The sequence below is a fragment of the Dama dama genome, chromosome 9 (genome assembly GCF_033118175.1).
Source record: "Dama dama isolate Ldn47 chromosome 9, ASM3311817v1, whole genome shotgun sequence".
NCBI lineage: Eukaryota > Metazoa > Chordata > Mammalia > Artiodactyla > Cervidae > Dama > Dama dama.
In genome coordinates this window covers 5,806,332-5,820,697 of record NC_083689.1, presented here as the reverse complement: position 1 = coordinate 5,820,697, position 14,366 = coordinate 5,806,332, and the positions used below count along the sequence as shown (strand labels likewise).

At 38.6% G+C, this 14,366-nt stretch overlaps 1 protein-coding gene across 2 annotated transcripts in view; it reads right to left on the bottom strand.

The window, feature by feature from the left end:
• The window catches only part of RNF130 (ring finger protein 130), a 183,839-nt gene that overhangs the window by 103,569 nt on the left and 65,904 nt on the right, over positions 1-14,366 (bottom strand). For both annotated transcript variants that reach the window (XM_061149627.1, XM_061149626.1), the window contains exon 3: positions 13,510-13,760. In XM_061149627.1, coding sequence (XP_061005610.1) covers positions 13,510-13,760 — 251 coding nt within the window. The remainder of the gene's footprint in view (positions 1-13,509; positions 13,761-14,366) is intronic.

Genomic DNA, 14,366 nt, shown 5'->3' with positions numbered 1-14,366 from the left:
GAATTCCGTCACCACAACTAGCTTTGTTTATAGTAATGCTTCCTAAGGCCCACTTGACTTCACATTCCAGACATCCAGCTGTAGGTGAGTGACCACACCATTGTAGTTATCTGGGTCATTAAGACTTTTTTTTGGCATAGTTCTGTGTATTCTTGTGGGAGGGGGGAGGTGTCTTGGGAATCTGCAGTTTTTAAAAGTGGAAGAGGAAAAGGAGGAGGAAAAGGAGAAGAGGAGGGGGGTAGAAAAGAGTCCTCATATCATTTTTTGGTATACAGTAGTTTGACACTCACTAAACTAAGTATGGCTTCCCAGGTGGCACAGTAGTAAAGAATTTACCTGTAAGGCACAGGATGCAAGAAACTCGGATTTGATCTCTGGGTTGGGAAGATCCCCTGGAGTAGGAAATGGCAACCCAATCCAGTATTCAAGCCTGGAAAATTCCATGTACAGAGGAGCCTGGCAGGCAATGAGCCTGGCGGGCAATGAGTCAGAGGCAACTGAGCACACACACAAAACCTAAGTATAAAATAGCAACCCCAGCTCCAAAGCATTTCCCATAACCCTCTACCCATTCACTCATATTCTCTGTACTTTAGGTAATAAGGCTACTCAAGTTTCCACCTCATCACATACGGAATATTATGGAATGGGACAAAACCACAGAGGGATGTACTATTTTACAAAGGAGAAAATCCAAAGCCAGAGAGAAGTGAGGTGATTTATCTAAAGCTAATAAAAGTGCTGAGACCAGAACCTTTGGTCTCCTGACTTTCCAGCCCAGTTCATTTTTCCATCCTAAATGCCTGAGGATTTCCCATTTAAAAACTATGAAGGGATATTGATCATCAAGGGCAGTATTTATTTATTTCAGTTGTGTAAACACATCAGTAATAACGTGAACAGTATTCTACGTATGGATGCAGTGTGTCCAAAAGTTTAAAATTGTAGAAAACAATTTAAAACAACTCATACTGCTTCATTTAACAGCAATAATCTGTTCAAAATGAGATGGTTCTCAGTGGACTGATGGTAGGTCACTTTAATGAGCCTCATCTCAGGTTTCTGTTTCAATCATCAGAACTTTCCCATAGATACAGAATTAGGTCTGCATTAGGAGATAACTGGGTTTTCTTCTTTTAGACATTGATGAAATCTAGGTGCTGTGAATGTAATTTTCCCCTGATTGAAGTAACTGAAAGCACCTTCTTTCATTCATTCTCTCATCACTATTATCTTTTCCCGTTTTTTCTGAAAAGAAGTATCCCCAATGCTTTTCCAAGGTAACCACCTGTCTGTGGCCTAATCCTTCTCCCAGCTCTGTACATAACCTTGTTTTATTAATATTATTTTCCTTTGCTCTTCAATATTTTTCTCTTTAGGAACTCTTTCCTCCAAGCCTGTCCTTAACAGAAACAACAACAAACCCTCTGATGACTCCTATTGCTTCTAGAGTAAAGTCTGAATTTTTCAGACGAGTCAAGCCCTTCATCTTCTATAGGCAATGTGCTCATCCAGGATAGGCTCAGTCTCGGGTCTCCTCCCTTTTTCTGATGTGATTCAACTCTGTTCTCTCTCCTTTCAGCTCCCCACAGCTCTGTGGAAAGCAACCCCTTTGCCTTTTCCCCCAGTTTCTGTCTGATGAAGTCCTGTCCTTTAAAATTCAGCTCAAATGTCACTACCTTCGCTGTGATATCACTTTAGTAATATCACTCTGCCCCAAAAGAATAACTCTTAAACTACACAGTATTTTGATTATACCTATCCACCTTCCCAATAGAATGCACTTTTATTCTTAATTCATTTAAGCATTTACTGAGATACTGTGACATGCTAGGCCCTATGCTAAATGCCAAGGATGTAGAACTGAATGTCTCAGAAACACTCTGATCTCAAGAGAATATTTTGTGCTAGGAAAACAAAGTCTTAAGCTTTGATATAACATTAGAAGGCATATAGTCTCTGAATATGGAAAGTGGTATTTATTAACATAAATTGATCAGAATAGCAGGACATGAAGAAGTTAAAGTAACTTGCAATGTATTTAAAAAGTGGTAAAATAATACATTCTCAGTTCAAAGATTTTCCTTTTTCCAGTTCTTCTGGAACTGTTAGTCCCTAAAAAGCATAATAAAATTCAATCTACCATCCAATAATGAAGAAATCTGTCTCTTTTGACTACATAATCTTTTCCTATGGGAAAAACCTTGACAATATGCACTTCTCCCCCTCCAATCTAGATGGAAAAGACTTTTCAAACCCACCATTTTCAAAGATTATGCATGCAAAGTACTAGCCTTCCTCTGAAGAATATTCAATATGCATCCATATTCTCCCACACAAGTCCATTTTCCAATTAGCTATCTTTCAAGATAAAAATGGGCAACAAAAGCATGTTTCACCTTCGGTAGCCTTGAGATACGCATGAAGTCTAAGAATACTGTATACACATTTTGGTGAGAAGCTTTAATGAGTTTTAAGTACCTTGGAAACTATATGCATTTTCACTAGGAATTTCATAACAAGGTCTTCTAAACTCAGTAGTCCTAGGTTATGGAATTTTTTTCTAATATCTACCTTATTCCTCAACAGTTAAATAAAAGTTTGACTGTTCTGGTTTGTCAAACTCGACCACTTTGAGATTAAGGGTACAATATTAACTATGTAATTGTGAAAAAGTTTAAGTACCCTTTCCAATAAAACATACCAAATATATATCCTCTTTTGTGAAATAACTATCACTGTCTTATTACAAGGTGACATTTAAGTTTACCATTAGCCATCATCTGATCTGTTTGTATTCAGATGTATTCTAACAAATTTTCAGGAAGAGCAACCACAGGTATCTGGCAGTGATCTAAAAAGCCAAAGCATTACATTCTTATTTCACATGTAAAACAGCATCAACCGTGTACACTGCACTGTGCCTACAGAGTTATTTACAACACATGGCTCTCTTTGGTAGCATATTCTTTTTTTTAATCACAAGCTCATATATTGGTTTTACCTGCTTTCTCTGTTTTTTCCAAATCAATAATATTTAGATAGTAACAATAATACATTGAAAACAATGTACAGAACTTACCATGTACCAGGCATTATCATACTTATATGATGCTGAGGAGAATAATCGATTTTGAAATCAAGATAACGTTCATTTTTCACTTAACAATCTAACTACTTCTTTTTAAAAGATAGTGTATTCTATAGAAAGAACTGCTTCAATGATGACAGTTTGTGGGAGAAAATGAGTCTCTCATCAAGCTTACTTTTTTTCTTTGCTAACAGTTCTGGTTTCTCTTTTAAAATAGTGAAAGGTTTCAACCAGTTGAGGTTCTGCTGCTTTTGGCTTGTGTTTAACTTTAACAAGCTAAGGTTTTCAAGCCCCATGAAACGTCATCAAATGCTTCTCAACCTTAGGGAAAAACGGAAGGAGCAACAAAGGTCAGAATACCAGATCCTGGTATAGTAGAGTCTGGAGAAGAATGTTTAGGAAGTCTGTGTGCAGTCAGCCACAAAGCCAGTTTCCATTTGCGGTCGACACCAGATGGTGACTACGCTGAGTCCTTCATTACACAAAGGTCCCGTGCTGGGTGCTAACTAAAGTACTACTAAAGAGCAGGCTCCTGGGATAAACAATCTGCTTTTTTCGAAAGTTCTTGAGACGCACTACCTTCAAACCAACATTATAGGGCTTGCTTGCAGAGAACACCCTTTTAGAACTACTCTTGATCATTTTACTTTTAGTTTTCCATAATGGCAATAATATATTTAAAAGACACCTTTAAATTTACTTTAAAAAGGAGTACAGCATGCTAGTTAGTTAAGTTAGTAACAGAAGGAAGAGAGAAAAAGAGTTGAAAGAGATGACTTGTTGCTGGGAAACAAGAATTGGAGGAAAAGACTAGGTAAGGAACCAAACTCTGCAGTACCATTTATTCTTAAAAATCATGTCCATATATTATATTGGTTAAAATTTTCAATTTAAAAAAGAAGGCAACATCACTGGTTTAAAGAGGATGGGTAAAAGAACACTTCAATGCTATGCTTCTGCCCTTCAAAGAAGCTGAAGAACTTCAGCTGACTTCTATTTTCTTCAAATCTCATTGGATAGAATTTCTTGCCAGGTGCTTTGAAGATAAATAAATAAATGCTGTCAACCTGTTGGTGCTGATCTGACTGTGTATCCCTCCATTTCATCAGAACTCGATTTTATGGCTATTCACTTTGTCAAAAGGGCTTCTCAGCTGGCACTAGTGGTAAAGAACCTGCCTGCCAATGCAGGAGACATCTTTCTGGATCGGGAAGATCCCCTGGAGGAGGGAATGGCAACCCACTCCAGTATTATTGCCTGGAGAACACCATGGACAGAGGACCTTGGTGGGCTACAGTCCATGGGGTGGCAAACAGACACAACTAAAGTGACTTAACATGCATTCATTCTGTCAAAAATCTCAGAAAATTGGTGCATTCTATTTTAAGGCTGTAAACTTTATTTTATACATGCATATCCAATAATCTTTTCTATGAAAGTATCATAGTTTTAGATCGGTTAACCCTTTCATCTAACATCCCTTTATCACTTCAAATCACCTATATCCAAGCCAAAAATCATATGAGATGTTATAGGAACTCTCAGTTCTCCTACAACAGAGAGGCCCCATTCTTCCCAGGTGCATCCCTCTACACCTAAAAAGCCCTGGACAAAACACAACAAACCAGCACAGTAAGTCTCTGAAAGGTAGAGGAGGTGAGCTGCCTAGGGGCCTTAAGACTTGAATGCTGGGTAGTGAGTTTCCTGGCCTCACATGTCTCAACACAAGATGCTGCAGAAGCCTCCAATCTGGTACTGCCAATAGGAACAGATCCCCACCCCTACCCTAGTCCAAAAAAAGAGCCTGCTTCCCCAAGCTAAAGTACCAGGAGGAGTGGGCTACACACATCTTACTCTAGCAAAACACCAATGGAAAAATTGCACCCCTCTTCCCACAATGGTTTCAGCAGGGTCCACTGGGAAAGTGAACTCCCCCCTCCCCGACCTCTTAGAAGCAAGCTGAGTGTACTGATCTAATTGACGTCTATAAAACATTCTACATTCTAGCAGAATATACATTTTTTCCCCAAGCACCCATCAGACATTCACCCAAACAGACTAGATCTTAGACCATAAAACAAACCTCAACAAATCTAAAAGAACTGAAATCATACAGAATATTTCTCTGATCATAATGAAATCTAATTAGAATTCAGTAACACTAAGACAATAGCAAAATCTCCAAACAAGTGAAAACTCAACAAAACACTTCTAAATAAGTGTGTATTACAGGTCAAAGAGGAAGTCTCAGAAGAAAAAAATTACATAAAGGTGAATGAATACAGAGGATATCAAAGCATATGGGACACAGTTAAAATAGTGATGAGAGAAAACAGCAGTAAATGCTTACAACAGAAAGAGAAAAGTTTTCAAATAAATAATTTAAGTTCCTATCTTTTAAAATTCAAGGAAACTTGTTTTTGAAAAGAATCAATAAAATTGAGAAGGCGAGGGTGGGATGACTTGAGAGAATAGCACTGAAACATGTATATTATCATATGTGAAACAGATCATCAGTCCAGGTTGGATGCATGAGACAGGGTGCTTGGGGCTGGTGCACTGGGATGACCCAGAGGGGTGGGATGGGGAGGGAGGTGGGAGGAGGGCTCAGGATGGGGAAAACACGTACACCCATACATTCATGTCAATGTATGGCAAAAACCACAACAATACTGTAAAGTAATTAGCCTCCAATTAAAACATATACATTAAAAAAAAGAGAAATTTCTTGAAAGACTGACGAAGATAAAAAGGGAAGACACAAATACTTAAAATCAGGAATCAGAAGGAAGTATCAGTACAGACACTGCAGTCATTAAAAGAACAGGGAATGTTCTTTATCTTTCTGGCTTACTTCACTCTGTATAAGGGGCTCCAGCTTCATCTATCTCATTAGGACTGGTTCAAATGAATTCTTTTTAATGGCTGAGTAATATTCCATGGTGTATATGTACCACAGCTTCCTTATCCATTCATCTGCTGATGGGCATCTAGGTTGCTTCCATGTCCTGGCTATTATAAACAGTGCTGCGATGAACATTGGGGTGCACGTGTCTCTTTCAGATCTGGTTTCCTCAGTGTGTATGCCCAGAAGTGGGATTGCTGGGTCATATGGCAGTTCTATTTCCAGTTTTTTAAGGAATCTCCACACTGTTTTCCATAGTGGCTGTACTAGTTTGCATTCCCACCAACAGTGTAAGAGGGTTCCCTTTTCTCCACACCCTCTCCAGCATTTATTGCTTGTAGACTTTTGGATAGCAGCCATCCTGACTGGCGTGTAATGGTACCTCATTGTGGTTTTGATTTGCATTTCTCTAATAATGAGTGATGTTGAGCATCTTTTCATGTGTTTGCATACTAACACATATATATGGAATTTAGAAAGATGGTAACGATAACCCTATATGCAAAACAGAAAAAGAGACACAGAAATACAGAACAGACTTTTGAACTCTGTGGGAGAATGTGAGGGTGGGATATTTCAAAAGAACAGCATGTATACTATCTATGGTGAAACAGATCACCAGCCCAGGTGGGATGCATGAGACAAGTGCTCCGGCCTGGTGCACTGGGAAGACCCAGAGGAATCGGGTGGAGAGGGAGGTGGGAGCAGGGATTGGGATGGGGAAGACGTGTAAATCCATGGCTGATTCATATCAATGTATGACAAAACCCACTGAAATGTTGTGAAGTGATTGGCCTCCAACTAATAAAAAAAAAAAAAGAACAGGGAATACTATGAACAGTTTTATGTTCATAAGTATGACAATATATAAAAAATGGGCCAATTTCTCAAAATCCCCAAAAAAGATGAAACACAACCTAAACATTCTTTTAACCACTAAAGAAATTAAGTTTTTACAGCTTCTCCCTCAAAACTACAAACCAGTATCTCCCATGAACTTAAGATACCAAAATCCTCAACAAAGTACTAGCCAATCAAATCCAGCAATGCACAAAAAATTATATGCCATAACCTAGTGGGATTTATCCCAGGTATATAAGACTAGACCAAGTACAGTTTATTCCAGGTATGCAAGGCTTGTTCAACATTCAAAAATCAACTAATGCAATCTACCACAGGCTAAAGAAGAAAACAAAAAAATCATATGATCACATCAACTGATGCATAAAAAGCATGTGACAAAGTCAAGCGCCCACTGGTGATGAAAATTTTCAGCACACTAGAAAGAGACAGAACTTTCCTCAACTTGGTAACAAACATGACAGCTATCCACATATTAACTTACTTAACAACAACAGACTGAATCCTTCCCTCTAAGATTGGGCACAGGGAAAGATGCCCACTCTTTCCATTACTGTTATTCAGCGTAGTTCTGAAAGTTCTAGCCATTGTAATAAGGCAAGAAAATGAAATAAAGCACTGAGATTGGAAAGGAACAATTTAAATAGTCACTATGTGCAGATAACATTTGGAGAAAAAAATGGCAAACCACTCCAGTATTCTTGCTTAGAGAATCCTGTGGACAGAGGAGCCTGGTGGGCTGCTGTCTATGGGGTTGCACAGAGTCGGACACAACTGAAGTGACTTAGCAGCAGCAGCAGATAACATGATTGTCTATAGAGAATATCCCAAGCAATTTATAATAAAAAGTGAGTTTACCAAGGTTGCAGAATACAAAACTGATATACAAAATTCAATCACATTTTGATATTCTTACAATAAACATGTGGAACCTGAAAGTAAAAACATATTTAGAGTCCATTTGCCATTACATTACTTTTTAGTCATTCCAAACAAAACAAAATTCTTAGGTATAAGCTTAACAAAACATGAGAGGATCTGCATGCTGAAAAGAATAAAATGCTATTAAAAGGGAAAAAAGACCTAAAAAAGTGGAAAAACAAAGTTCATGAACTGAAAGATTTAACATGATAAATATACAGATTCTCGTCAAATTGATCAGTAGGTTTAATGCATTCACATCAAAATCACAGCAAGGTTTTTTTTTTTGGTAGAGACAGAGACAAACTTATTCTAAAATTTGTATGAAAAGACTCTAGGACCTAGAATACATAAAACAATCTTGAAAAGGTGTCAGGGAATGTTTGACGGGAGGATTCCTACGTGCTGTCTCTCATGAGTCCTTTGTCCCTCTTCAAGCAGAATAGCACGCTGCTCCCAGGGACTGAGGTCATTGTGTGAGGCAGGCTTGGGTCTCCTTTAGTAAACATTCTCTTTACAACAAAACTGCTTAGTCTTGTTCCCCTTTCTTGAGATATGGATTGTCTCCTGACCTTGTGACTAACATTACCCCTTGTTACTTTGGTAACAGTTGCTGTACGTTTGGTTTTCTGATCTCTATCATTCCTGAAAGAAGTTTCTTGTACCACAGCCTGTATATACTCATAGAAAAATCATTAAAGCACCTTTGCTCCATCAGAGCTTAGGTCCCTGTGTCTTTTTTGTTTCTCTCTCTCTCTCTTTTTCTGGCTGATTCTCTGGAGCGTGGAGACCTGTCGTGCTCACTTTCCTGCCCGCGTTTCTAAGACCCTCTCGAGAAGGCACTTTGTGCCTTCAGCCCCTTGAGAGGGCACCTGGTGCCTTCGTGAGCGATCCAAGTCCTGTGTCAAGGGCTTTATTGGTCCTCTGCGTAAACCAGGGAATATCAGCCTCTTTCTCTCTTTTACTTTCTTATCGTCGGCTCTGTACCACTAGGTTCCGGTCCATTAAAGGACCCCAACAAAAAGGAAAATAAAATGGGAGTGATCATTGTACCCAATAGTTAGGCATAATATATAGCTTCAGTAAGAAGACAGTGTGGTGTGAACATAGACATTTGGATGGGTGAAACAGAAAACCCAGAAATATGCCCACACAAATGTGCCCAACTGAGTTTTTTGACAAAGGTGAAATATTGGACAGACATTAAGTATAAAAAGAAACCTCAACCTAAACCTCACACTTTATATAAAATGTAATTTAAAATGGGTCAGATAAGCGGCGCGGTGGCCTTGCCCCGCCCGGCTCGCGAGAAAGATAAAATAAAATGGGTCAGATACAAAATGTAAAACTTTCTGAAAAGAATTAGAAAATCTTTGGTATCCAGGGTTAGGCAAAGAATTTTTACACTTGTTAGAAAAAGCACAATTCATAAAGGGAACAATTGATAAATTAAGCTTCACCAAAATTAAAAATTTTGCTCTTCAAAAGACCATCAGAGAAAATATTTGCAAACCATAATTCTGACAAAAGACTTGTATTTAGAATGTATAAAGAACACTCAAAACTCAACAGTAAGAAACAACACAGTAGAAAATGGGTAAAAGACAAAAACCTTTCACTGAAGAGGACATACAGATGGCATTTGGCAGGTGAAAGATGGTCAACATCACTAGTCACTGGAGAAATGCAAACTAAAATCACAGAAGAGATATTACTACACACCTATCAGAATGGCTACAATGAAAGACAGAGACCACACCAAATGCTGTCAAGGATGCAGAAGAATTGGGAATGTAAAACAGTACAGCTGCTTGGGAAAAGAGAATGGCAATTTCTTACAAAATTAAATATGTACCTATCAAAATAACTCAAAAATTCCACTACTGAACATTTATGCCAGGGAAATGAAAACTCATGCTCATGCAGAAACCTGTACATGAATGTTCATAGTCACTTTATTTATAATAGTCAAAACGGGAAATAACTTGGTTACCAAGTTATGGTACATCCAAGAGGGAGAATACTAGTCACCAATAAAAAGAAATAAACTATTGATACATACAATTTGGAATGATCTCAAGGGAATATGTTAGATGAAGAAATCCAAACTCTAGAAGTTAAGTATTCTATGATTCCATATATGTAGCATTTTTGAGACGACAAAACTATAGAGTGGGGAAACAGACTAGTGTAGTCAGGGGTTAGTCAGGGGTTAGGCACAGTGCAGGAGAGAGGGAGGTGCCTATGGCTGACTATCAAAGAATTTGCACAAAGGATCCTTGTGATAACAGGACTACATCTGGACTGTGACGGCGGTCACCTGAAATTGCAAAGAACTACACACATACCAGCACAAGTTTAACTGGAAAAATCTGACTATCAGTGGATTGCATCAACATCAATATCCTGGTTGTGATATTTACTACAGTTAAGCAAGATTTTACATCTAGGGGGAAATGGGTGAAGGGTATTTGGGATCTCTCTGCATTATTTCTTATAAATGTATGTGAAATTACAACTATCTCAAAATGAAAAATTAATAAATGGAAAGGCCTGGGAGGTATTTCTGACAAAAACACAGATAACCTGAACTTAATCATGAAGGAACAGACATCAGACAAGCTCAAATCCAAAACAGCTGGATTATAATCTTCAATAATGTCAATGTCATGAACAGGTTAAAAGAGACATGACAACTGAATACAACAAACAATCTGACTGGACCAATCCAGGGTTTTCTTTTCTATAAAGGTCATTATTAAGATAATTTTACAAAACTTAGAAAAGGTATATAGATCAGACAATGATATTAATGTTAATTTCATTATCTTGATAATCATACTGTGGCTATATAAGAAAATGTTCTTTCTTTTAGAAAATATACAATGAAGTATTTAAGTGTAAAAGGGCATCTTATCCCAAATTTACTCTCAAACAGTTTTTAAAAAAGTATATATAGACGGGAAAGCAATGGACACCATGACAGACTTTAGTTTCTTGTGCTCCAAAATCACTGCAGGTGGTGACTGCAGCCATGAAATTAAAAGACACTTGCTCCCTGGAAGAAAAGTTATGACCAACCTAGACAGCATATTAAAAAACAGAGACATCACTTTGCCAACAAAGGTCCATCTAGTCAAAGCTATGGTTTTTCCAGTAGTCATGTATGGATATTAGAGTTGGACCATAAAGAAAGCTGAGCACCAAAGAATTGATGCTTTTCAACTGTGGTGTTGGAGAAGACTCTTGAGAGTCCCTTGGACTGCAAGGAGATCCAACCAGTCCATCCTAAAGGAGATCAGTCCTGAATATTCACTGGAAGGACTGGTGCTGAAGCTGAAGCTCCAATACTTTGGCCAGCTGATGTGAGGAACTGACTCACTGGAAAAGACCCTGATGCTGGGAAAGACTGAGGACATGAGAAGGGGATGACACAGGATGAGATGGTTGGATGGCATCACCGACTCGATGGACATGAGTTTGAGCAAGCTCCAGGAGTTGGTGATGGACAGGGAAGCCTGGCGTGCTGCAGTCAATGGGGTCACAAAAAGTTGGACATGACTGAGCAAGTGAACTGAACTGAACTGATACACATGGAGAAGGAAGCAAGGTAAAACATTCACAGCTGGAGATTTGGGCAAGAAAATACTTTATACTATTTTTACAACTTTCCGTAGGCCTGAAATCACAAATAATAAAAATTATCATGATAAAAATTTCAAAGATGTAGGATGCTGCAGAGCCTGGCACACAAATGTTCAATCAATTATACTTTTTAGATGTTTTATACATACTTTCAGATGCAGACACAAGTTGAGAAGCTATATAAACTGTGCAAGAGGGACTGTGGCAAATTGGTAGTAACGTCAGGATTTGACCTGCATACCAAAGTCTATGTTTCTTTTCACTAGAATGAGGAAGGATGAAATTTCACACACCCCCACCTTGCGCCATCCCCTACAGGGATTTACAGGTGCTCTGTCTGAATAGAGAATTATGTTACATAAAAATTTTTTTTTAATTTTAATTGGAAGCTAACTACTTTACAATATTGTGGTGGTTTTTTGCCACACATTCACATGAATCAGCCATGGGTGTACATGTGTCCCCATCCTGAACCCCTTCCACCTCCCTCCCCATCCCATCCCTCAGGGTCATCCCAGTGCACCAGCCCTGGGCGCCCTGTCTCATGCATCGAACCTGGACTGGTGATCTATTTCACATATGGTAATATACATGTTTCAATGCTATTCTCTCAAATCATCCCACCCTCGCCTTCTCCCACAGAGTCCAAAAGTCTGTTCTTTACATCTGTGGCTCTTTATATCTACTGTCTCGCATACAGGGTCATTGTTACCATCTTTCTAAATTCCATATATATGCGTTAAGATACTGTATTGGTGTTTTTCTTTCTGACTTCCTTTGCTCTATATATAATAGGCTCCAGTTTCATCCACCTCATTAGAACTGATTCAAATGCATTATTTTTAATAGCTGAGTAATATTCCATTGTGTACATGTACCATATAGGTACATGGGCTCAATAGTTGTGACCCATGGGCACAGCATGTAAAATCTTCCTGGACATGCTGTGCCGATGTATCTATAGCCCATGTACCTAAAGCCTGTGCTCTTCAACAAGAGAAGCCACTCCAATGAGAAGTCCATGCACTGCAACTAGAGAGTAGCCCCAGCTCACCACAACTAAAGGGAAGCCGTGTGCAGTAACAAAGACCCAACGCAGCTAAAAATAAAAAAAAAAAACTGGCTTCAAACCATGCTCCACACTATTTACTTCTTCAGTTCAGTTCAGTCACTCAGTCGTGTCCAACTCTTTGTGACCCCATGAGCTGCAGCATGCCAGGCCTCCCCGTCCATCACCAACTGCCAGAGCCTACCCAAACTCATATCCATTGAGTTGGTAATGCCATCCAACCATCTCATCCTCTGTCATCCCCTTCTCCTCCTGCCCTCAATCTTTCCCAGCATCAGGGTCTTTTCAAATGAATCAACTCTTTGCATCAGGTGGCCAAAGTATTCACTTCTTAGTTTCTTAGAAATACCTAGGACTGGGACCTAACATCTTACAACTGCTCCAGGGCAGATATTCTGTATATAGCACATCAAACAAACTATTAATAAGTTAACAAACTGACAGAAAACCATCTGCAAGTCCTTTACTACAGGGCAGTATATTGTTTTTCCTGTGCATTTATTCATCTTAATACTGAGTACTTAGGCTGTACTGGTCAATGTAATTTCCAGGGTGACTAGATAGATACATCTCTTCTATTGGTCCTTTCTGACCTCATCAATGCCCTGTGGCTAAGCTTAAATAGGACAGATAATTCACATGGGAAAAAAAATTCACATGGAACAAAAGTATAAATAGTGAAAAGTCTCCCTCTTTCATCCTTCCAACTTCCCTGCTACTGACAACAAATATTACCAGCTTAAAAATGCAACTTTGCAATATTTTTTCAAATTACTAGAATTAGGTATATCACACTCTGATATTAAGCTAATCATTCACCTGGAATATTCCAAGTGATCACTATAAACTTAATAATTTCTCCATTTAGGTATTTCAAATATCCTTAAAATACTTGTATAGATATGTTTTTGACCACTTTTTTTAATGAAAAAAATGTTCATATTCTGTATGATTACAACAGATGTCTATGAATTACGGCCAGTAAGCATTCATCACTACAGAGTACTGGTAGCTCACCTGGTTCCTGTCCCGGGCATTTGTGTACCTGATCTTCTGAATGAAGTAGAATATAAGCCAGGCTGAAGAAATAATCATCAAAACAATAAAGGATATTGACACGAAGACTAGAGAACCACGGCTGAAGTTCTTTGGCGGCATTCGAGTTCCAACAGCTATTGTCATTTGTACAGAGATGTTTTTCTCCAGATAACTCAAAATATCTTTACCCCTCAATTCTGTAATCATGACAGCAATAATATCTCCAGTGCCTGTAATGTAAAATAAATATATATACTCAAGTGACATTTAAAATTTACAGAATATCAAATATATAAAAATGTTACTTAGAAAAACTACTGCAATTTTTGCTAATGGCAAGGTTTTGCAGATTCAAATGAAATGAAGTTGTAATTGGGTACGCTGGCACCAAGTGGGAAAAGAAACTTGATATGTACTACTCAAGACTTAAACAAACACACTTAAAGCATAAAATGACTGTAGTGGTAAAAGCTGTATTAATTTGTCTTACAACTGTATGGGAAAGACAGACCATTAAATCAGCCAAATGTAACAAGAGACAGCCCACAACACTGTACTACACAGCAGTCATGCTCAGTTGCTCCGTCCTGTCCAACTCTTTATGACCCTGTGGAATGAAGCCAAGAGGGAAAAGCGCCAGGCTCCTCTGACCATGGGCTTTTCCCAGCAAGAATACTGGAGTGGGTTGCCATTTCCTACTCCACGGAATCTTCCGGACCCAGGGATTGAACCTGCATCTCCTGCACTGGCAGGCAGATTCTTGAACACTGAGCCACCTGGGAATTCTATCACACAGCAATAGAAATGTAACAAAATCACGGCACCTTTTCCATCTT